Genomic DNA, 24,099 nt, shown 5'->3' on the forward strand with positions numbered 1-24,099 from the left:
CAAGAAGCGAAAATGACGGCACCTGTGTGATCACGGAGTATCATCCCAGCACCTCATGTTCCCTCTTGTTCCTTCCATGCACCATCCACGTTTAGTTTTACCCAGCCAAATGGAGCCTTGCTCCAGTGCTCAACAGGACGTGAGCAAGTGCTTGGTATTTTATGTCGTTCTTTGCTGGACGTGCGGCCACCATAAGTAATCACTCCCTTCCCCTTGGCAACGTCATCAGATGGATTTTGCTGAATGTACAACAGCGTATTGATGTAACCGGACAGGAATCTGGTAGAAGCCTCAAGTGGTGGTGCAGGTTTGTTGTGGTATACTTCATTACATACATACCAGCTCCGCCAAAGTGTCATCACCACAGGGAGTCTCTCCTCGTTCTTGCATTGGTCCAGCAGGTGGATGATCCACTCTGGCCCAGTGTTGACGATGGTCTCCAGCTTGGGCATACTCCATGTACGCGCCATCGCCGTCCATAGCTGTCGGGCCAACAGGCAACGGCATAGGGCGTGGTATGTGTCTTCGCATTCCAAACCACATAAAGCACATATATTAGACACCTCCAGTGTTCGTTTATGTTTATTTTCAAGCGTTGCCAGAGAGTTCGTCGCGACTCTCCATGCGAAAACTCGTACCTTAGGGGGAGCAGGGCACCCCCACACTGCCTTCCAGACGGCACGAGTGCCGTCCGGTGCCCTGCTCGTGGCGCACGCGGTGGTGCTGGTCCGCTCCTCGAGAGCGGTCTTGTATGCGCTGCGGACACTGAAATTGCCCCGCGCGTCCGGCGCCCATGATAGGACGCCCTCCATCCTGCGTGGGCTGGTCTTGATCGCCAAGATGCATTCCACGTCGGGGGCGCTGAAGTGTTGTTGGAGGAGGTCCACCCGCCACCTTCCATTAGCATCCAATAGCTCCGATACCCGCCTGAGCCGGCACTTTCGCTGTTGCGTGATGGGCCTATAGGAAGTTGGGCGCGGGATCCACGGGTCGCGCCAGATGCGAATTTGCTCTCCATTGCCCACGCGCCATAGGAGCCCGCGTTTGAGCAGCTCGAGACCATGCTGGATAGCATGCCAAGTCGGTGACACGTTACCTGAAAAAACAGTGTCCTCAAGGGACCCATTAGGGTAATATTTTGCTTTGAGAACCTGGGAGCACAAGGAGTCCGGCCTTGTTATAAGGCGCCAAGCTTGCCGAGCTAGCAATGCTTGGTTGAAGATGCGGAAGTCTCTGAAGCCAAGGCCCCCCTTTCCTTTTGGTTCAATCATTTTCTCCCATGCCCGCCAATGCGTCTTCCTTTTGCCTTCTTTAGACCCCCACCAGAAGTTTCTGACCAAACGGGTGAGATCATCGCACACATAATAAGGTAGTTTGAACACTCCCATTATGTAAGTAGGGATAGCTTGCAGGACAGATTTGATCAGTGTTTTCCTCCCTGCCTGTGAGAGCGTATCCCCCCAAGCAATAATTCGCTTAGTTAAGCTTGCCTGCAGCATTTGGAATCTACCTTTATGCATGTGCCCATCCGGGGTAGGTAAACCGAGGTATTTCCCTTCAAACTCAACATTGTGTACCTACAGTACTTGTCTAACTGCTGTTTGTATCACCAAAGAGCAATTGTCACCAAACTGAATAGAGCACTTTTACGGATTTATGAGCTGGCCCATGGCTCCCGCATAACTCTGAAGGACACCCTTTACATACTGAGCTTGTTCAACGCTAGCTTTAAAGAATAATAGTGTGTCATCTGCAAACAGGAGATGCGATATTCCCGGCGCCCTACTATAAATTTTTACTGGTTGGAAGGCATGATCTTGCACTCCCTATCTCAATAGAGCAGATAATCCATCAGCCACAAAGAGGAACAAAAAAGGGGATAAGGGGTCACCTTGCCGAAGCCCTCGCGTCGGTGCAAACGAATCCAGAAGGGATCCATTAAATTTAACAGAATAACTCACCGTGGTGACACATGTCATAATCCATTGCACCCACCGGTGAGAGAAGCCCATCCTCTCCATCGCTTGCTTCAAGAAGCCCCAGTTGACCCTGTCATAGGCCTTTGATAGGTCTAGCTTGTATGCACAGTAACTATTTTCTGGATTTTTCTCATGCTAGATTTCTTGTGGTAGAGTAAAACGTAGTGGATGGGTAGAAGGGAGGAATTTGGCATAGCTGAGCCCGAGCTAAAGTCGACACACAATTCCAAAACGTGACTCGTTAGGTGGGTACCAAGCGGCTATCAACAAAAAATTACAATCAAAGATTGGTATTGTAGGGAGCAGTGCCAAGAAAAAGCTGGAGAAACGAACGGCTGGACCATTCACGGCAGGTCCCGTGCACGGAAGAATTTCCAGTTTCCACTATATCTCTGAGTCGTGAGATTCCATGCCCAAACTGCTCCTCTCGCAAGGCAGAAGGCCAACTATTTCGAAAAAAAATAATATGAGATCAGGTCTCACGGTTAGCAGGTGAGACCCGTCCTAATGGATAACACGTGGCATTTACAAATCACAAAGCATCTAATCTCCCCCCCCCCCCCCCCCCCCGGGATGCTTTGTGATTTGTGAATGTCACGTGTCATCCATCAGAATGGGTGCCAGTGCCACCTCCAATAGGTTCTCAAAATAACATTGTCCCCCACCTTCCATATGTTCGAGATGAAGCAGACCGTGGTGCTGTACCCCGGCGCCGGCGTAGGCCACGTTCGCCCCATGACAGAGCTCGCCAACGTCTTTCTCAAGCACGGCTACGACGTCACCATGGTGCTCGTCGAGCCTCCCTTTAAGTTGCCAGACTCCGGCACCACTGCCATCGAGCGCATTGCCCCTCCAACCCATCCATCTCCTTCCATGTCCTCCCGTCCATCCATACTCTAGGCTTCGCCGCCTCCAGCAAGCACCCTTTATTACTCATGCTCCAGCTGTTGCACTATTACAACGAGCAGTTCGAAGCATTCCTCCACGCCATGGACCGGAAAAGCTTCCACTCTGTTGTCCTCGACATGTTCTGCATTGACGCCACCGACGTTTGCATGAAGCTCGGCGTCCCGGTCTACATGTTCTTCGCGTGGAGCGCCTCTTGCCTGTCAGCACTAATTGCCGGCAGGCAGACGGGCTTGAAGGAACTCGGGGACATGCCGCTCGATTTCGTCGGCGTTCCGCCGATGCCAGCGTCTCATCTCCTCAAGGAACTGCTGGAGCACACCGAAGATGAGACGTGCAAGGCCATGATGAACATCTGGAAGCGCAATACGGAGACCATGGGCGTTCTCCTGAACACGTTCGAGTCGTTGGAGAGTCGGGCGGTGCAGTCTCTGAGGGGCCCGCTCTGCGTTCCCGAAAGGATCCTGCCTCCGATCTACTGCGTCGGTCCATTCGTCGGCAAGGGCACCAAGGATGTGGAAAAAGTAGAGAGGAACGAATGCCTCGAGTGGCTCGACATGCAGCCCGACCGCAGTGTCATGTTCTTTTGTTTGGGGAGCAAGGGCACGCTCTCGACAGAGCAGCTGAAGGAGATAGCCATTGGCTTTGAGAGGTCAGGGCAGCGGTTCCTATGGTCCGTGCGCATGCCTGCGGAAGCGACAGCCCAGAAAAATACTTGGAAGGGTGCCCTGAGCCGGACCTTGACGCGCTCCTGCCTCAAGGGTTCTTAGAGCGGACCAATGGCAGGGGTCTGGTCATCAAGTCGTGGGCACCGCAAATGGACGTGCTCGGCCACAGGGCAACCGACGCGTTCGTGACACACTGCGGATGGAACACGGTACTGGAGGCCATTGTGGCTGGGGTGCCGATGTTGTGTCTGCCGCTGGAAGGAGAGCAAAGGATGAACAAGGTGTCTATGACAGAGAGCATGGGCGTCGCTGTGGAGCTGGAGGGATACATGACAGGTTTTGTGAAAGCAGGCGAGGTGGAGGCCAAGGTGCGGCTCGTGATTGAGGGTGAGGAAGGGAGGCATCTCAGGGCCCGGGTAGCTGCTCTCAGGGAAGAGGCCAAGGCGGCCCTCGAGGAAGGTGGCCCCTCGCGGGTGGCATTTGCCCAGTTTCTGTTGGATGTTGATAATCTTGGAAAGCAACTCAGCGATTGACGCACTAGTATGTACATTTATGTTGCCAGCATGTTGCTTGTCCAAGCCGCCCAATTTACATTTTGGTTGCGTGGTCAATAACTTAAGTCGCTACTACCTCCATCCTCTGAAGAATATGACCTATATCGATATAATTCAATTCATAACTAGGTACATTATTCTTAGATTTGATATTCCTTACATTTTAACTATGGATAGTCCATCCATTATTGCCAGAAAAGGAAAACATCAAAAAAAATTGTAGAGGTAACCTCCAGCGTTATTTATGTGAGGTGGATGGAACTGGAACCTCCAACGTATGAAAAATCCCACACATATTCTTTTTGCGGGGGAATTTCAAAAGCTTTATTCAAATAATGGCATTTGCCCAACAGTCAGCCAACATGCTGCTGGTCAGGAAGCTAGGAGTTTTGTCCAACCAGCTTTCAGTCACGTCAATCGTGCTAGAAAGCTTGGCACATATATGAGCCAGGCTGTTAATTGATCTTAATAGACGTTTTTTTGCAAAATATCTTAATAGATGTTGAATAACAAAATAATCGAAACTGCTAGCAAGCTCTCCAATTTCTGTAAAAATTGGTGCCACGACTGAACGAGAGTCATGGCGAGTTGTCCAGAGGTTCACCAACTCTAGGTAATCCGTCTATGGAATGACATTTGTAAATCCCCTAAGCTTGGCGAAGATGACCCATCGGCTCCGCGATGAGAGGATCAGTTACTCCTGGGTATAGCTTACTCCACTCCCCTAGAAATGAACTGGATGATCGAGCAACACGCCTAGCCCCTCCTCTCCCATCTTCTCGCTTGATAGCAGTGTGGGTGTTAATCTTGGCATAATCTGGGTCTCGAGGATGCCACCAACCATGGCCGGGCATCACTAGAGCATGAGGTCCAGTAATATCCACGAGTGTGATGGCCTCCCTAATAAGACGGATAGAGGTTGCCGGGTCGAAGCCTTCCCCCTCCTGCGTCAATCTATTTCTTAGGTGCCAAATTGGCCACATGATGAACGATCACACAGTGCCCCTGGCCCATATTGATGGATGTAGCCTAGGCATATGGAAGCCGCACCTGCTGCTGTGGCTGGTCCCACAAACGTTTTGGATGTGAACACTTTAGCAGTGCGTGCTCCAGATATTCATCCATAGCCATACATATTTTGCAAAGACCAATCTGCCTTGTATGACTAGGATTGAGGGCTCAGTTCGATAAGTTTCGTGAGTGTTTTTTAGGAATGAAACACTTCACACAGACGTGTGAATGTGTGAAAGATACGTGTGAAACACTTGGCATGCTTTACACAGCCCCATGTGTCAAACGCTAAAAAGACAAGGGAGAGAGTTGGCCGGAACACACGGGACTAAGTGACGGTTTTCTAAATACGGTAAAGCAAAATTCACTGACCGTATTTGTGCTGGGTGTTATATCACGAGTGATATACTCAGGAAAATTTATCCTCACGATAATTGACGTTAAACAATAGCTGACTCGTACTATTGGAAATTTCATGTACTTTCAGATATGGTGGTGGAGGCAGCTTAGTAGAATTTTTTCCAGCAGCGTCCTTGTCAGGACTGCAGCAAAGTCCCTGTATCCCATGGAAAATAGACAGGAGGTTTGGAAAATTTGTGTTATGACACTGACAAGTTCTAACTCTTTGAGAGTGACCTCGCACAGCGCAAGCAAAGTAGTCCGGCACTAGTGCAAAACTGGGCAATAGCACCGGTTTGTAAGACCCTTTAGTGCCGGTTCCATAACCGGCACTGAAGTGTGGGTACTAAAGGCGCCCCCCCCCCCCCCCTCCTTAGTACCGGTTCAGTACGAACCGGTGCTAAAGGGCAACCACGTGGCACGAGTCAGCTCCGGGGGCCGGGAGTCCTTTAGTACCGGTTGGTAACACCAACCGGTACTACAAAGTTTGGGGTTTTTTTGGTTTTATGATTTCTTTTTCATTTAATTTTGTGTTTTCCATTTAATTCTTTTTCGTTTGCTGGTATTTTACGATACTACACATTGTACACGTTATGCATATATATATATATATATATATATATATATATATATATATATATATATATATAGAATTTCTAGTATAACCAATCATATATATATCACCAAATGTCTCACAAACTACCATATTAATTCACACATACACACATGTATAGCTATATACAATTTCTCCTACATGTTGCCTTCGGAGCCAGTGGCATTAGCCTAATTGGTGCCTTCGGAGCACGATGACAATTGGAAGTGGTTCATGGGGGCGATAGCGGGTAATGGTATTCTCCCTTCGGATCTATGACTTGGTCGAGCAAAAATCCCGCTATTTCCTCTTGAAGTGCTTGTACGCGCTCTGTTGTTTCTAGGAGCTTGTCCCACACCTCTGTGAATTGTTAAGAAGGAGATCAATATGCATGTTACTAGTTGTGTGACTAGATATCGATAATGGTGTAAAAATTGTGAATAGTGTTCTGACAAACGTACCCATTCCTGTCTTTGAGATCTGCTCCTTTCGGACGCCATCATGCGAATGTTCTCGCAAACACAGTATGCACACAGATCAGTCCCCTGCGCCTGCTTTAGGGCCTTTACAAGAATGGAATTTGATCAGATAATAATTAATCAAGCATGATATTTAAAGAGATGGCAGCTAGCTAGCTAGCTAGTACTACTTAATTACTTACCTTGGGTCGAAACCATTTCAGCTTTTGTTTCCATTCGCCTTTAGTGACGCTGATGAACCTTGCCCAAGCCCTGCCCGCCGACAAAGAAAATGAATAAAGTGGTTATTAAATAGTTCATATCATGAAATGACGAACTAAATAGGCTGAGATATATAGTTAATAATGATTAAAATTACCTGTTGACTATCCCAAACAAGATGTTATAGTCAGTATTTGCTTTGTGTAGTGAGTCCAGTATTTCAACTGTTCCGGCGTCAACTTTAATGATACACAAGATCCAGTGAAATCTGCATGCACACACGTTTGCATGTCTTAATTAAGCGGGCATATGTAAGCAAAAACATGTAGCTAGCTAGTAGGCAAAAACAGAGAATTTGTAGTACAAGACAGTGTGACTCACTGGAAGTTGTAAGGAAGTAGTATATCTTCATTGTATTTGAGGCGCTTCAAGAACTCTAGCATGCTGTCCTCTACATGCTTTTCATGATATGGATCTATTTTCCATGTGTATTCATTAACGGTGTTTGGGTCAATGAACCCAATGCCATAGCGTCCACCTTTTTTCATTTCATACATCTTCATCCTGCATAATACCACAGAAAAGAATATAGTGAGGATAATTATAGGTAATGATTGATCAAAAGGATCACTACAGCTAGCTTGAGACTTAAATTACAGAAAAAATCACTTACAGACAATAGCAACTGACGATAGATTTGTCGAGTGCGTCTTGATTGTATAACTAAAACAGTTCATTATACTCAACGGCCACAGCTTTCTGATGGTAGTAATGATCCTTCTTGACTTCCACCATGAGGGACTCTCGATTGGAACTCTTGGTAATGTCCATGTACCATTGATGCAATTCATACATTCTAGTTGGGAGCTTTTTGACCTCGTCTGGCTTGACCAAAGGTTCGCCCCAGACATATTTCCGTTTTATTTCCTCCTCTGTAAGCACAGGCATGGGCTCGATCTCGAGGAGTTGTCCAACAGTGATGTTGAGAATTTCAGCCTGCGTTATATGCTCCTCGGTTATTACCACATTGCCCACCTCGGGAACGTAAACTGTTTGCCCACAATAATATTGGGCGCGCGTACTGTCACGTGTTGTTGGCACAACAAGCGAGGGGATCGATTGCGCCGCCTGTTCTCCCAGCTGGGGAATGGTTTTCCCGCATTTTTTGACAGCTGCTTGTTGTTTGCTCGAGCTCGAGCTCGCCTCCTTCTATAGACGTGCTCGATTTAACTTCCTGATGTGGCGCTCATAGTCTGTGTCAGCAGGCTTGGGAGCTGGTGGTTGAGCCATACGAATGAAGTGGTCAATCTTTTCCGCAGGCACTTTCTCCCTTGGCGGCGGTGGCGGTTTCGGTCCAAAATGGGCGTCCACTTCTGCCCGCACTATGGCAGTGGTTTTCTCCTCGGTCCTGTCGTAAGCCCTCTGAGGAAGAGGAGTAGTGAGGCTTGGACCATATTTATTTCGCTTGCCTCCGCCTGTACTTCCTGTACTACCTCGACTCGTACCGCTACACACCATAGCTGCGGGGTGTCTCTTCTACGATTGCTGAGGCGGCGGAGATGGCTAACGGGGCTGAGTTGGATGAGGAGGAGTGGCCTGAAGCTGTGCCGGACTTGGAGGAGGAGTGGCCTGAAGTTGTGTCGGACTTGGAGGAGGAGTGGACGTCTGACGCTGTGTCGGACTTGGAGGATAAGTGGCTTGACGCTTTGCCGGACTTGGAGGAGGAGGAGTGGCCTGACGCGTTGGTGGACTTGCAGGAGCGGGAGTCTGCTGACTCGGTGGCAGACTTCGACGAGGAGTGGCCTGACGCGTTGGTGGACTTGCAGGAGCGGGAGTCTGCTGACTCGGTGGAGGACTTCGACGAGGAGTCGGCTGACGCGGTGTCGGTGGCCTTCGAAAGATGATCCAACTCCGTTATCGTCGGCTCTGTTCAGACATGCCTTCGTCGAAACTTTGCCTGTCTTCGGGTCCAACTTCCCCCCCATGCGCATAGAACCAAGTCCTGCACCTGGGGGGCCAGCTCCTAGTAACTGGAGTGACACCTGCATCCTCCATCTCTTTCTCAGACTTATCCCACTTAGGCATTGCCACCGCGTAGCCACCTAGCCCCAGCTTATGGAACTTATCCTTTTTTCGGCATTCTTCTTATTTATTCTCGGCCGTTCTCTTAGCTAATTCCGAATCCTTGAATTTCACGAAATCGTCCCAATGAGCACTTTGCTTCTCTAGTGCTCCCTCGAATACTAGAGTCTTCCTTCCTCCCTTGACGTACTTGTCCCATACACGATTCTTGTGGTTGTTGAATGCAACCGCCATCTTCCTAAGAGCAGCGTCCTTGACTTTCTCCACATCTGCTTCTGTGAAATGATCTGGTAGGGTGAAATGTTCCATGAGAGAATCCCAAAGCAGACTTTTTTGTCTGTCGTCGACAAAAGTAAGATTTGGACGTGGCTTTGCTGGCTCTCTCCATTCTTGAAGGGAGATCGGGAGTTGGTCCTTCACAAGAACTCCGCACTGACGAACGAACTTGTCCGCAATCTTCTTAGGCGCTAATGGTTCGCCATTAGGTCTGATGGCTTCGATATTGTACTTTACGCCCTCCTTCAACTTTTTGTTCGGGCCTCGTTTCGTCCTGTTGCCTGAAGATTTGCTCGATCCGGATGGCTGAAAGAAGAAAGATCGATTTGTTAATATATCTTCAAGTCATTTAAAACTTGTGATGATCACCAGATGCCTGCTTATATAAATATATATACCTCGCCGGTCTTTGATGTTTCGAGATCAACATTTTCTTCGTCATCATCATAATCATAGTTCATGACTTCATCAATTCGGTCGTCGCGATTGAATATCATATCACCCTCCCCGGTGTTGTTTAGAAATTCGGAGCCGTCATAATCTTCTTCATTCTGATCATCATCTGGCCTGTGAGGATGGCGTATCATATCGAACAGGGCCTGTTCTCCCTCTCTGCCGGTCTTGTCCGCCATAGCTTTTATTTAACTAATCCAAAAGAAATATAAAACAATTTAGTATTCAAATTACATCGTCTCGAATAATAGATATAATCTCGAATACATCGTCTCAAATAATAGATATAATCTCGAATACATCGTCTCGAATAATATATAATCTCGAATACATCGTCTCGAATATTATATATCGAATACATCACTGGCTAGGTAGCTAATAAAGATCGAATACTACAGAAGAATCTAGGACACTCGCGGTTCCTGCGGCGCGGGCGGTGGACACCCAAAGAGAAGGAACCCTCACAGGATCATAGCTGAAGTGAGATCCCTGAAGAAACTGCCAGGTATTGGAGAACCTGCCGCCCTCTAACGCAACCATGTAGCGATGGACGTGCTCGTCCTCCTCCCTGACACGGCGACGTACCACCTCTGGCGGGGCCGGCTCCCTCCGCACCGAAACTGGCCGAAGCGAACACCACCAAACGAGATCAGGGTCGGCGACGGGACCCGGGGCCGGGTTCCTCATCAAGCGGCGCGCCCCTCCAGGCAGCACCTCCCAGTGCAGCCCGGCGGAGCCCAGTCCCGGACATGGGTCAGCCGGACGTCGTCGCGGATGGGTCGACGGCGAGGATGCGGGCCGGGCATCGTCGAGAACAAATACTAGCTATATGCCCGAAAAAAGTATCATTTTTTTAATGATTGGATTTTGATAACTAAAATTTCTAACATTTCTATAACATTTCTAACAATGCTATATAACTAACATTTCTATAACATTTCTAATATTTCTATAACTAAAAAACAGAAAAAAATTATAACATTTCTATATATATAAGTAACATTTGTATAACATTTCTAATATTTCTATAACTAAAAAAACGAAAAATTTTGAACTTTTTTATAACTATTTCTATAACTAAAAAACAGAAAAATTTCTAACAATTCTAAGTTTTTTATAACTATTTCTATAACTAAAAAACAGAAAAATTTCTAACAATTCTAACATTTCTAACAATGCTATATAACTAACTATTTCTATAACTAAAAAAATAAAAATTTCTAACATTTTTATAACTATTTCTATAACTAAAAAACTAAAAAAATGTATGTGTGTGTGCTCACCGGCGAGGCGAGAGGCGACGGGGGGCGGCGACGGGGACAGCGACGGGCGCGGCGACGACGGGGACAGGGACGGGGCGGCGACGACGGGGACGGGGACGTACGGGCCGGGGCGGCGACGACGGGGACGGGGACGTACGGGCCGTGACGGCGACGACGGGGACGGGGCGGCGACGACGGGGACAGGGACGACGCGGGACGGGCCGGGACGGGGCGGCGGTGATGACGGGGACGGGGACGACGGGGCGGCGACGACGGGGACGGGGCGGCGACGAGGGATATGGAGACGGGGGCGGCGGGCGACGGGGCAGAGGAGAAGAAGCAGATGAGAAACTGAAATTTTGGAAGTGTTTTCTTATATAGGATGGACCTTTAGTACCGGTTGGAGCCACCAACTGGTACTAAAGGCCTGTTTTGGCCAGGCCAAGCGGCGGGAAGCGCACCCCCTTTAGTACCGGTTGGTGACTCCAACCGCTACTAAAGGCCCCCCTTTAGTACCGGTTGGTGCCACGACCCGGTACTAAAGGGGGTGCGCTGGCGCAGGTGCGGTGCGGCAAGTTTAGTCCCACCTCGCTAGCCGAGGGGCGTCCGCACTGGATTATAACCCCCGTGCAGTAGCTCTCTCGAGCTCCTCTCCAAAGCAGGCCTACTGGGCCTACATGTTCTGTGCTGCCCTGTGGGCCTACTGGGCCTTTGCGGGCTTGCATCCTGGCCCAACAACAGGTTGGGTTTCTAGTCGTATGCAGGCCGCTCTGGCCCAGTAGCGGATTTTTTTCTATTTTTTTGCTTTATTTATTTTTGAGTTGTTTTTTTGTGTATTTAGAGTTTCTTTGTGAATATTTTTGCTTTAGGTACAAAAAATTACAAACTTTCTCTTAGTGCCCGTACTTTACAAATTTGAATAGTTTAAATTTTGAATTATTTGAAATTAGTGTGAATCACTAGTTTGTGAATAACTTAACTTTAAAAATCAGTAAAGGCATGAAAGAATTTGTTTGCACATAAAATTTCTTTGCGTTTCAAATGCCAAAACACATAACTACCCTAAATATTACAGAGATTCCCTCTTGGGTGTGAAACACAGAAGAAAGTGATGATAGTGAAGCTGATCACATCCCAGATCTTTGGGTGTGAAACTTTTTCTTCGCGTGTGTCCCTTTGCGCCGTAATCATGGAAAATCTTCATCATTTAACGGGATGCTTGGGTCAATATTCACTGTGAATGGAGCAATTTCATCAAACTTTTTATAATCTTCTGACATGTCTGTCTTGTCATCCACTCCCATGATGTTTCTCTTCCCAGAAAGAACTATGTGCCACTTTGGCTCGTCGTACGATGCATTCGCTTCCTTATCTTTTCTTTTTCTTGGCTTGGTAGAAATGTCCTTCACATAGAAAACCTGTGCCACATCATTGGCTAGGACGAATGGTTCGTCTGCATACGCAAGATTGTTGAGATCCACTGTTGTCATTCCGTACTGCGGGTCTTCCGTTACCCCGTCTCGTGTCACATTGACCCATTTGCACAGAAACAAAGGGACCTTCAAACCACGTCGATAGTAAAGTTCCCATATGTCCTGTATATAACCATAATATGTTTCCTTTCCCGTCTTGGTTTCTGCATCAAAGCGGACACCACTGTTTTGGTTGGTGCACTTCTTATCTTGGGCGATCGTGTAAAATGTATTACCATTTATCTCGTACCCTTTGAAAGTCATTATATTCGAAGATGGTAACTGGGACAGCAAGTACAGGTCATTTTCAATAGAGGTGTCATGCATGGTACGTGTCTGCAACCAGCTGGCGAAACTCCTGGTTTGTTCACGTGTAATCCAGTCATCAGACCGCTCCGGGTGTTTGGAGCGTAGCAAATTCTTGTGTTCATCCGTATACGGAGCCACCAAGGCGGAATTCTGTAGAACTGTGTAGTGTGCTTCAGTGAGAGAATGTCCGTGCATACATATTATTTGTTCCCCTCCTAGCATTCCTTTTCCATCCAGTCTACCCTTATGCCGCGATTCAGGAACACCAATCGGCTTAAGGTGAGGAATAAAATCAATACAAAACTCAATGACCTCCTCATTTTCATGGCCCTTGGAGATGCTTCCTTCTGGCATAGCACGGTTATGAACATATTTCTTTAAGACTCCCATGAACCGCTCAAAGGGGAACATATTGTGTAGAAATACAGGACCCAAAATGTTAATCTCTTCGCATAGGTGAACTAGGACGTGCATCATGATGTTGAAGAAGGATGCTGGGAACACCAACTCGAAACTGACAAGACATTGCACCAAATCATTCTCTAACCTTGGTATGATTTCTGGATCGATTACCTTCTAAGAGATTGCATTGAGAAATGCACATAGCTTCACAATGGCTAATCGAACGTTTTCCGGTAGAAGCCCCCTCAATGCAACCGGAAGCAGTTGCGTCATAATCACGTGGCAGTCATGAGACTTTAGGTTCTGAAACTTTTTCTCTGCCATGTTTACTATTCCCTTTATATTCAACGAGAAGCCAGACAGTACCTTAATACTGAGCAGGCATTCAAAGAAGATTTCCTTCTCTTCTTTGGTAAGAGCATAGCTTGCATGACCCTGATGTATGCCGTCTTTTCCGTGCATACGTTGCTGGTCCTCCCGTGACTCAGGTGTATCTTTTTTCTTCCCATACACGCCCAAGAAGCCAAGCAGGGTCACACAAAGATTCTTCGTCACGTGCATCACGTCGATTGCGGAGCGGATCTCTAGGTCTTTCCAATAGGGCAGGTCCCAAAATATAGATTTCTTCTTCCACATGGGTGCGCGTCCGTCAGCGTCATTCGGAACAGGTTGTCCACCAGGACCCTTTCCAAAGACCACCTTCAAATCCTTCACCATATCATGTACATCAGCACCAGTACGGTGGCGAGGCTTCGTCCGGTGATCCGCCTCACCTTTGAAATTCTTGCCTTTCTTTCTTACGGGATGCCTGCTCGGAAGAAATCGGCGATGTCCCAGGTACACATTCTTCTTACAATTAGCCAAATATATACTGTCGATATCGTCCAAAAAGTGCGTGCATGTGCGGTATCCCTTGTTTGTCTGTCCTGAAAGGTTACTAAGAGCAGGCCAATCATTGATGGTCACGAACAGCAACGCCTTTAGGTCAAATTCTTCCCCCATGTGCTCATCCCATGCACGTACACCTGTTCCATTCCACAGTTGTAAGATTTCTTCAACTAATGGCCTTAGGTACACATCAATGTTGTTGCCGGGTTGCTTAGGGCCTTGGATGAGCACTGGCATCATAATGAACTTCCGCTTCATGCACAACCAAGGAGGAAGGTTATACAAACATAGAGTCACAGGCCAGGTGCTATGGTTGCTGCTCTGCTCCCCAAAAGGATTAATGCCATCTGCGCTTAGACCAAACCATACACTCCTTGCGTCATCTGCAAACTCCTTCCCGTACTTTCTTTCGATTTTTCTCCACTGCGACCCGTCAGCGGGTACTCTCAACTTTCCGTCTTTCTTACGGTCTTCTCTATGCCATCACATCGCCTTGGCATGCTCTTTGTTTTGGAACAAATGTTTCAACCGTGGTATTATAGGAGCATACCACATCACCTTGGCAGGAATCTTCTTCCTGGGGCGCTCGCCCTCGACATCACCAGGGTCATCGTGGCTGATCTTATAGCGCAATGCACCGCATACCGGGCAAGCATTCAAATCCTCGTGCTCACCGCGGTAGAGGATGCAATCATTAGGGCATGCATGTATCTTCTGCACCTCTAACCCTAGAGGGCAGACAGCCTTCTTTGCTTTGTGCGTACTCTCGGGCAATTCGTTGTCCTTTGGAAGCATATCCTTTATCATTACCAGCAACTTTTCAAATCCCTTGTCAGATACACCATTCTCTGCCTTCCATTGCAGCAATTCCAGTGTGGTGCCCAGCTTTTTCTTGTCACCTACGCAATTCAGGTACAACAATTTTTTGTGATCCTCTAACATGCGCTGCAACTTCTTCTTCTCCAAATCACTTGCGCAGTTTCTCTTTGCATCGGCAATGGCCCGACCTAGATCATCAACGGGCTCATCTGATGCCTCTTCTTCAGCTTCTTCCCGCATTGCCGGCTCAGCTTCTTCCCGCATTACCGGCTCAGCTTCTTCCCCCATTGTTGTATCATCATATTCAGGGAACCCATGTCCAGGATAGCTGTCGTCGTCCTCTTCTTCTTCATTGTCTTCCATCATAACCCCTCTTTCTCCGTGCTTGGTCCAAACATTATAGTGGGGCACGAAACCAGACTTAAACACGTGGACGTGAATGATTCTTGACTTAGAATAATTTTGACCATTCTTACAGACAACACATGGACAAGGCATAAAACCATCCGCCCGCTTGTTTGCCTCAGCCGCAAGCAGAAAAGTTTGCACGCCATTAATGAACTCGGGAGAGCATCGGTCATCGTACATCCATTGTCGGCTCATCTTCAATACACAGCACCGAAAACACCAACTTAATACAAGTTCATACATAAAGTTCATACAACACTTAAATGCAACAAACAAATAACTCTTTAGCTAAAGCATTTAAATGCAACAACAAATGCGATCAAGATCGCATCTAAGGTAACAATTGATCCAATAGCATAATGATACCAAGCCTCACTATCGATGGCATATTTTCTAATCTTTCTGATCTTCAAGCGCATTTTCTCCATCTTGATCTTGTGATCATCGACGACATCGGCAACATGCAACTCCAATTCCATCTTCTCGCCGTCAATTCTTTTCAATTTTTCTTTCAAGTACTCATTTCTCTTTCAACTAAATTTAACCTCTCGACAATAGGGTCGGTTGGAATTTGCGGTTCACATACCTCCTAGAAAAAATATCTATGTCAACTTGATGGGCATAATTTGTCATAAACACGAAATGCAACTAGTTTTAAAAGAGAATATATATACCACATCCGAATCATAACAAGGACGAGCGCCGACGGGGACAGATATCAAAACCATGGCACTATGTATAACAAACAACGTACGGGTAAGATAATTATACGAGTAACTATATATCCAAATCACACAAACATCAATTTTTATATGAAATTTCATGAACAAGAGGCTCACTACAAGGTGGTGCCGGCGACGGGACGGTGCGGGCGATCGACGGTGGTTACGGCGGAGATTTTGAGGGCACTAAGTAAACCACACCTACATATGCAAACTAAGTGTTATTTTTGACCTGAAATTGCATATAAATCAAATACTAGCACATATAATTCCTCCCAAATTACTAAACTCACAAATTAAACACTATATAAAGCATTGCAAGAGCTAATCTAGCAATGAGAGATGAAAGGACAAAGTTGCTAACCTTTGTGATCATTTGAATCGATGGGGACCTTCAAATCTTGACAAATTTTGGGCAAAATGTGTGATGAGCTCGAGAGGAAGAGGGGAAGAACAGAGAGGGAGGGGAAAGGGGAAGAACAGAGCGAGCTCGGCGGGTGGACGAAGGGTTTATGTAGGACGACCTTTAGTACCGGTTCGTGACACGAACCGGTACTCACTACCAAAAACCGCAATATTTCTGTGGGTTGGAAACCGACAGGAAAAGAGCCGAACCCGACAGGGAAAGTATTTCCCGTCGGTCACCCGTCTGGGAAAGCCGACAGAGATAGCTTGACAGGGAAACTTGCTTTTGCCTGTCGGCCGACCGACAGGAAACATTTCCCTGACGGTGGCCGACAGGAAAATATGATTTCGTCAGGTATAGGGTAGTCAGGAGTATCCGTTATTTCCCTGTCAGTCCGAACCGACAGGAAAATTCGCAACATTTCGCTGTCAGTTCATCACCGACAGGAATACTCATTACATTTCGCTGTGAGTTCGTGCCCGACAGGAATTTGTACATGTCACAACCAGAATTATTAGTCCTGTCGGCCCAAAACCGCCAGCAATGGATGGTGCGGCTTAATGATCCATTTAAAATATGTATACTGCATCTATCAACACAAATTATACCATGATGATCCTTGTGCCAATCACTACCATAAATTGGACTGATAAGATTTAGTTTTGCACATCTAAGTACATAACAGTTCTCGACAACAAAAGATAAATTGTTCAACTTGCAAGTTGCAAGGATAAGCTTCAGTGCATTACAAACAAAATACAACATACTTCACAGAAGTAGATAACCTGCCTCTAGTGTCTATTGCAACTTCCAAAATGCTACTCTGTTACCAACACCACCATTAGTTCCAAAGTTGTGTTACCCTGTTCTAAGTCAACAAAGGCACTGCCCAGGTTACTACCACTCTAAGTCTCGCTTTCCTGGTTGTTGGAGTGAAGGTTAGTTGCACCAATAGCCATGTCGCCAATATTCCCGGTGTTGTCATCAAGTGCTTGGGTTCCAATTTGAGATGAATTAGTGCCCCCCTACATAAGATTATTTATTTAGACAGACCAAGAGAGGTTATGAAGCAAACCAGAAAAGGCTTCTCAATTAAAAGTTGCAGTAAACCATCAGGTAGAAAATATAAATGATAATAAAACCAAATGGCCTTTTGTGAGTAAACCATCAACACATCCATTTTGGACAGATTTGGCCAACAACGTTAGTAGTAATTTTAACTAAGAGAGGATGGTCAGAATAAACAATGAACATCTACCACAAATGGTGTTTCGAACAGATTTGGCCAAGAACTTAAGTATGATAAATTTAACTAAATGAGAGTGACCAAAAATTGAGATCCTAGAAAAATAGAATGAATCATGGTGTAAATTCACTTAAGTTGGGACTACATGTGCATGCAGGAATCAAGATGCACTCCCACAAGCATATCTCAACATATTTGGGGGGGGGGGGGGTTGAGAGGAAGTAGTGCCATCTATCAAGCTAAATCTGTATAAAGTATCTTGCCAATCAATAAGATCTAAGATATTCATGATATGGCTAATGGCTACTCAAATAACATAATACTCTTTATTTGCAATGGTTGGCTGACCATCAGTTTGAGAAAAAAGTTTCAGGAAGTAATGTACTTACATGTGGTTGGAAACTTTCTCCTTGGTGTAGCTCCTCTGGTAGTTCTTTTCCCATCTCCTTAAAAAGGGCCTATGAACAAGTATGCAACATTAGAATAGCTGGTTTGAACAGTCAATCTGAAACATGTGCACAAATTTGCAAGTACCAAGAAAAGTCTTCCATGCATATCCACTATCTTTTGAAGGTTCTCATTACGTCGCTTCAGTTCTTCATTTTCTTGAATAGCTCGTCGCTTCAGTTCTTCGTTTTCTTGAATAGTTCGCCGAAATGATGTTGAAGATAACGGCCTCAGTTTCCTCTCTCCATGCACGATCTGCCATTTAACAAATTATGTGTTGAAAATGGAATAGATCAGCTATTTGCTTATTTAACCTCAACATATCATACTTAATATGAGTTATTTAGCAACAACAATACATATATAGCAATTGGAAGCAAACAGATGTACACATAAGATAAAAATGTAATGCTGAAAGTTTAATGCTTATCAAAGACTTGCTGAAATAGTGAAAAATATGGAGTCACCAAGCTGGCTAAGAAACTCCCAAAATCCACTAGCAAATCCAAGATCTAATCCTATTACACACAGCATAACAATTTAAGATAATTAGCATAAGGATAGTAGGAAATGAAAAAGAAAGAGCTCAAAAAACAATCACAGCAACAAAATAATAAAAACCTTTGGTAAGCATTATCAGATCAGAAAACAAGACATGCATAGAATATATTTGAGAAATCAACCAATATTAAACGACAACAAGCATGTAGTACTAACCACTACCTTGACAATCAGCAGTTTAACTATGTTTTCTTTCTCGTCAACAAGTGAAATAACTTCAGAAGTCCTGTAACCTGGGAGATGTAAGCAAAAGATTTGACTTCGATTTTGGTATTTGGTAGTCTAATCAGCAAGACAAAGTATTTGATAGTCTACTAAAAAAACAAGTGCCAAATCAGGATAGGCATACAGATTTGTATTTTTTTCAGCACAAATCTGATAGGGCCTAATACTATGCCGTGGATGGGTAACTACCACAATCCTCAAGTCTATCAAATCCATCTTATTCCTACATGGATTAGGCATGTACTACCAGCAACGGGGGTAACAACCACAACCCCGAACTCTATCAAATCCATCTTATTCCTAGATGGATTAGGCATGTACTACCAGCACAATGAAAGATTCGGCCATATGGGCTCCTCCGCCACTTACCACAAACAAATCTCATATACCATATGAGCGTCACCTGTATAGGAAAGGGTGTTACCTAGATTGGAAAGGGCGCCGCTCAGGGAAGGATGTGGTGGTCGAGTGACGGCAGCCACGGGGTCGTTGACGACGACCCTCTTCCGGAAGCCGCGGGAAGCTTTGTCGGCGACACTTCGGAGGCAGCAGGTCATTGGGCTACTGACCAGCGAATCAGGCGGAGGAGGTGGACGAGAGGATGGAAGAGGCGAGGGATTTGGGGGCGGAGGGGGCGAACGAGAGAATGGAATAGGCGAGGGATTTGGGGGCGCAGCCGACGGCGAGGGATTTGGGGCGCAGCCGGCCGCCGGCCGATGCAGAGAGAGCTAGGTTGGGGGGCTGAGATTTGGGGGAGAATGTTCGTGAGTGAGCTAGGTCTGGGAGCGATCTGGGGATAGAGCCCATATGTTCTTTTTTTTTGAGAAAAACGGCGGGCTCGAATTGGCAAAGCGGCGGGACATGGGCTACCTTTGGCACGAATTAGATGAATCCGTGGCGCCAAATGGGCTATTCCAGTGGGCCGAGAACCGACCGACAGGTATATTATTAGTCCTGTGGGTCGATGGATGAGCGCACAGGAAAAGAAATCTATTCCTGGCGTGCAGTTGCGGCCCGACAGTAGAAGCCCATTTCCCTGTGCGCTAACGCGGGCCCGACAGGAAAATAAGAGACTCACAGAAATATTTCAGTTTCTGGTAGTGACTAAAGGTGCTGGAGGGGCCCAGACTGACAACATCCTGCCACCACTCTCATTAGTACCGGTTCATGGCACAAACCGGTGCTAAAGGTTCGCTACGAACCGGTACTAATGAGAGCGGCCCGGCTAGCTCAAATTCAAACCGGCACTAATGTGCTTCACGTTTGACCATTTTTCTACTAATGCGGGTTACCGAGAGAAAATAGATTCCCCCATGCATGCATCTGCTGTTGGTATAGTTGGTGATCATAGTGCATCCAAACTAGCCTTCAATGTACACGTGTAGTATTGGCTATTAGTTTAGCTAGATTTCAGTCTACTGACTTTTCGAGTTTGGGTCAGTCGATTTTTGAATCATGGAAGGAGAAGGAAGGGTCTCGCCGTAGAGAAGGAATGGGCTCGCCGTCATCACCCCATTATCTATCTTAGGGTTCAGGGTGGGGGCAGTGGTAGCCGGCGGTGGTGGGGATGTGGCCGGAGAAAAAACTCGGTGTTGGGGGGCCCTAGAGGGATGGCCGGGGCGGAGGAAGACCGGCGGTGGGGGGTGGTTTAGGGAAGGGCGGGGCGGCGAGGCGGTCGCGGGAGGCGGTGGCCCGCAGTTAGGGCTGAGGTGGATCGGCGGGTGCGCGAGAGGAAGAAGAGGCAGGAGGTTGAAGATGAACGACGTCCACTGAATTTTGATCAAACGGTTGGAATAGAAGAAGGAGAATCGACTTACCCTTTTCAAATTTCAGTCGACTGTCACCTAGCCGCTCGGTTGTGTATTATGGTAGGCCATCACCCCACTTTACGTCACGCCGCTGTATAAAGGACGCGTGCAGGCTTGTCTTTCTCTCTTTTCCTGCTCACACTACAGTTACGACATAAACTGTCTCCGGCATTATCTCTCGTTAGAAATTCAAATATTAAAAAATAGAGTTTTTATTCGATAGATATCAATGAATTAATATCGCACAAGCAAATAAAATGCTAGTTTTCCTATGTGTAGAGTCGTTCTGGATGGGCAGAAGAGGATGACTTTTGCGTTGCTCAGCCAGCACGACTGACGTATCACTGTTCCACTGCTAATGTTGACGCACGATTTCTAAGATGGGTTGATTGGTGTTGTACGGAGCAGTGCCAAGAAAAAGCATTGGAGTAGTTTGTCCCGTGCACGGAACAAACGCTGGCTGGACCATGCAACGGGAGGTCCCGTGCACTTCGCCTCAGGTGGAAATGGTACGAATGGACTGACAAGGATCGGCCCTAGACCAACACTGAGATCCCTTGTGATAAGGATGAACTTGCTCTCTTCTCTGCATCCACTGTGGTTTCCGTCGGGAACAGAGTTTCTGCCAGTTTTTGAAACGATCGTTGGCTCGATGGAAATGTGCCATGGCTCCTTGCTCCGGATGTCTTCAAGCTCTGCTCCCACAAAAACGTCTCTGTCCATGATGCAGTCTCCAACAACAAATGGATGCTGTGCCTCCATCAGATTTCCTAGATTACGCAACTCCGACAGTTTGCTGACCTCTGTACTCGGGTGCAACACGTAACCCTGGATCCACTAGCAGGCAGATGATGCATTTGGAATATAATCGCAATGTACTGAATTGACACAGAATTGTCATACTGATCTCTTAAAGCAGCACTCGTCGACCCATCTCCTTCTTAATATGATGCATCTACATTTAGTTTAAATTGGTAAGAATCCTGTTTAGACCACTTGATTATTACTTTGACACCCCTGTTTTGCATGACAACATTTCCTTTTCTGGCAATTGGTCTGCCTTGTTGCATGAGGACAGAACCAATATGTTGACCTGATGCATCTGTTTAAAAAGTAAATGGTAGGGTCAAATCAGGCAAAGCCACGGCAGAAGCAGTGACCAGACAATTCTTCAATATTGTGAAGGCCTCAATTTGAGCATCTGACCACTGGAATGAATCTTTTTTAGACATTCATGACGTGTCCTAGAATTGATCCAATAATTCTTGACAAATCTTCTGTTTCGGCAGCCATACCAAGAAAACTCCTCAACTGAGTGATAGTGTTAGGTGCTGGCCATTCTTTGATGCAACTATTTCCTGGGGGTGTGTAGATAGACCCTATCCTTAGATAACATGCCGTAAATACTCCACTTAGATAGTCTTAGCACTTATTCATCATGTTAACTTATGAGGCCGATTAATTGGCATGTCAGACCGATTAATCCGTTGTTAGGCCGATTAATCGTTGTTGACCCATTAACTTGTGGGCAAACAGAGCCCAAAATTTTTCCCTATAACCCCTCCCATCCCCCTCTCGCTCCTCAGTAGCTAGGGTTTGACCAAACAGTAGCATATTTTGGTATATTACATAGTTGAGAACATGACAGTATGGTATAATATATAAAAAAACTAGATATATGTTGGCAAGTTCCTATTTAATCCACCGATTAATGGTGTACCGATTAATCTAGTTAATAGGCGGATTCAGCGATTAATCTTTACTCCCAAGCCGACCGAGCAGCTACCAGTTACCGATTTTCTGAACAATGGTTTCTTCTACTTTTCAAGTTCTTTAAAAAATATTTTCATTTAAAATGTTTAGAATTTTCATAAAATGTTCATCTTTTCTAATTTGTTAATAAAATTTTAAAAAGTTCACATTTAAAATTTTGTTTGGGAATTTCTGAATATTTTAGTGTTTTTCAAAAATTGTTTAGGTATGTTCAAAATTTTCACAACTTTAAAAAAATGTTTGGGATTTCAAAAAATGTTCATGTCTCTAACTTATATTCGGCACTTTCAAACATCTTTTTTTCAGAAATTGTTCAATTTTTTCCAAAAATGTTCGTGTTATGTTCATGTTTAAAAAAAATCATGAACTTTAAAAAATATCCATCTGTCCAAAGTTTGTTTGGGTATTTCAAAAATTGTTCGCATTCCCAATTTTTTTGGAATTATAAAAAAAAAATCATGTTTTGAAAAAGTGATCGCGTTTCAAAATCATTTCATGACTTTTAAGAAATGGTCCGCTTTATAAAATTGTTTCTTTTTTCTTTCTTAAAATCGGTTCAGAAATCCGAAAAGTGTTCGCGATTCATAAAACATACATGTTCTTTTTTCCAAAAAAATTGCGTTCGAAGTTTTAAAAAATATTTGAATCTGTGTTTGGTATTATCCTTATGGGCTTGCGCTGGTACAAAAACAAGAACTATCGCTAGCCGAATTGGTTGTAGCACGTCCTCTATATCAAGAGATCTTGGGTTTGATGCTTCGCGCACGGGAGTTTTTTTGGAGCGATGCTGTACACTAGGATTATACATTTCCGTCGGTGACCCGCCGTACATATGAAAATGGGTATAATTTGTAATTCCTCTATATTGCCTTTTATATGTTTAGTGAGGAGGGTTGAATCAAAGCGCGGCTCTTTCGTTCTTGTTTTCTACCATTTTCAATATTTTTTGGTACAAATTCCTGCCGCAGCCCGTTGGGCATCCCCTAGTTTCTACAGTGCTCCCAAGCGTGGCATAATTGTTGTTTTCTTCGCTTGTATTTTTAATATCAATGAAATATTTAATGGATGATTCCATTTTTGCCCTACTAAGTAGAGAAGATAAGATAAAAGTACAACCGTAAGCATGGGTTGTCTCTATGGAACATCGAAGTGCTGGATCTTAGCTCTACGTGTTTCACTATCGAATACACATCAAATCCCCAACTAGAAACTCCGCTTTAAGCTCGAGCTGTGCGACACCATAAACCGTCACCAAATCCCAGTTAAAACCATCTATCCTAGACCTGACTCGAAACTTCACCGCGAAGTCGCCCATAACTACACTTCAGACTTCAAGCGAATCGCATCTCACACCTAGTAAGATACCACAAAGATGAAGGATTGTATCATCAGCGTACTGAAGGATTGTATCATCAGCGTACTGAAGGATTGTACCATAAAGGAAAATCGCATCATAACACAAGCTTCATATTTCTCTCCTTGGCCAAGTCATGCTCCATAAAGATGATTGTATCATCAGCGTACTGAAGGATGGATACACCTCCATCAATAAGATGAGGTACCAATCCACCTACTTGACCATTTTCCTTAGCCCTTCCTATCAAAATTGCTAACATATCCACCACAATGTTAAACAGTATAGGGGACATCGGATCTCCTTGTCTTTAGCCTTTATGTGTCTGGAAGTAATGACCTATGTCATCATTAACTTTAATTCCCACACTACCTTTTTGCGTAAATGATTCAACCTG

The 24,099-nt window shown here is 45.5% G+C and overlaps 1 protein-coding gene and 2 pseudogenes across 2 annotated transcripts; 1 reads left to right on the forward strand and 2 right to left on the reverse strand.

Annotated features, from left to right (window-relative positions):
- The first annotated feature begins 2,660 nt into the window (after positions 1-2,660).
- LOC125549590 (UDP-glycosyltransferase 88A1 pseudogene) lies at positions 2,661-4,086 on the forward strand (annotated as a pseudogene).
- A 7,903-nt stretch (positions 4,087-11,989) lies between these two features.
- On the reverse strand, positions 11,990-15,355 carry LOC147982491 (uncharacterized; annotated as a pseudogene).
- Positions 15,356-16,920: 1,565 nt separating this feature from the next.
- LOC125549589 (uncharacterized) lies at positions 16,921-19,522 on the reverse strand. 2 transcript variants are annotated; one of them, XM_087545696.1, is made up of 5 exons: positions 19,192-19,522; positions 18,705-18,775; positions 18,069-18,236; positions 17,924-17,992; positions 16,921-17,313 (listed from the first exon to the last, which is right to left on the reverse strand). In XM_087545696.1, exons 1-5 carry the CDS (start codon positions 19,322-19,324, stop codon positions 17,194-17,196), a joined length of 561 nt encoding a protein of 186 aa, XP_087401822.1. In that variant the 5' UTR covers positions 19,325-19,522; the 3' UTR covers positions 16,921-17,193. The 2 variants fall into 2 exon arrangements, 1 of the variants encoding a protein (XP_087401822.1); XR_015617853.1 differs by lacking the exons at positions 16,921-17,313; positions 17,924-17,992; positions 18,069-18,236 and adding an exon at positions 18,412-18,499 and having other exon boundaries at positions 19,192-19,209.
- Positions 19,523-24,099: the final 4,577 nt, after the last annotated feature.

The sequence above is a fragment of the Triticum urartu genome, chromosome 3A (genome assembly GCF_056163025.1).
Source record: "Triticum urartu cultivar PI428250 chromosome 3A, HENAU_Tu73, whole genome shotgun sequence".
Taxonomy (NCBI): domain Eukaryota; kingdom Viridiplantae; phylum Streptophyta; class Magnoliopsida; order Poales; family Poaceae; genus Triticum; species Triticum urartu.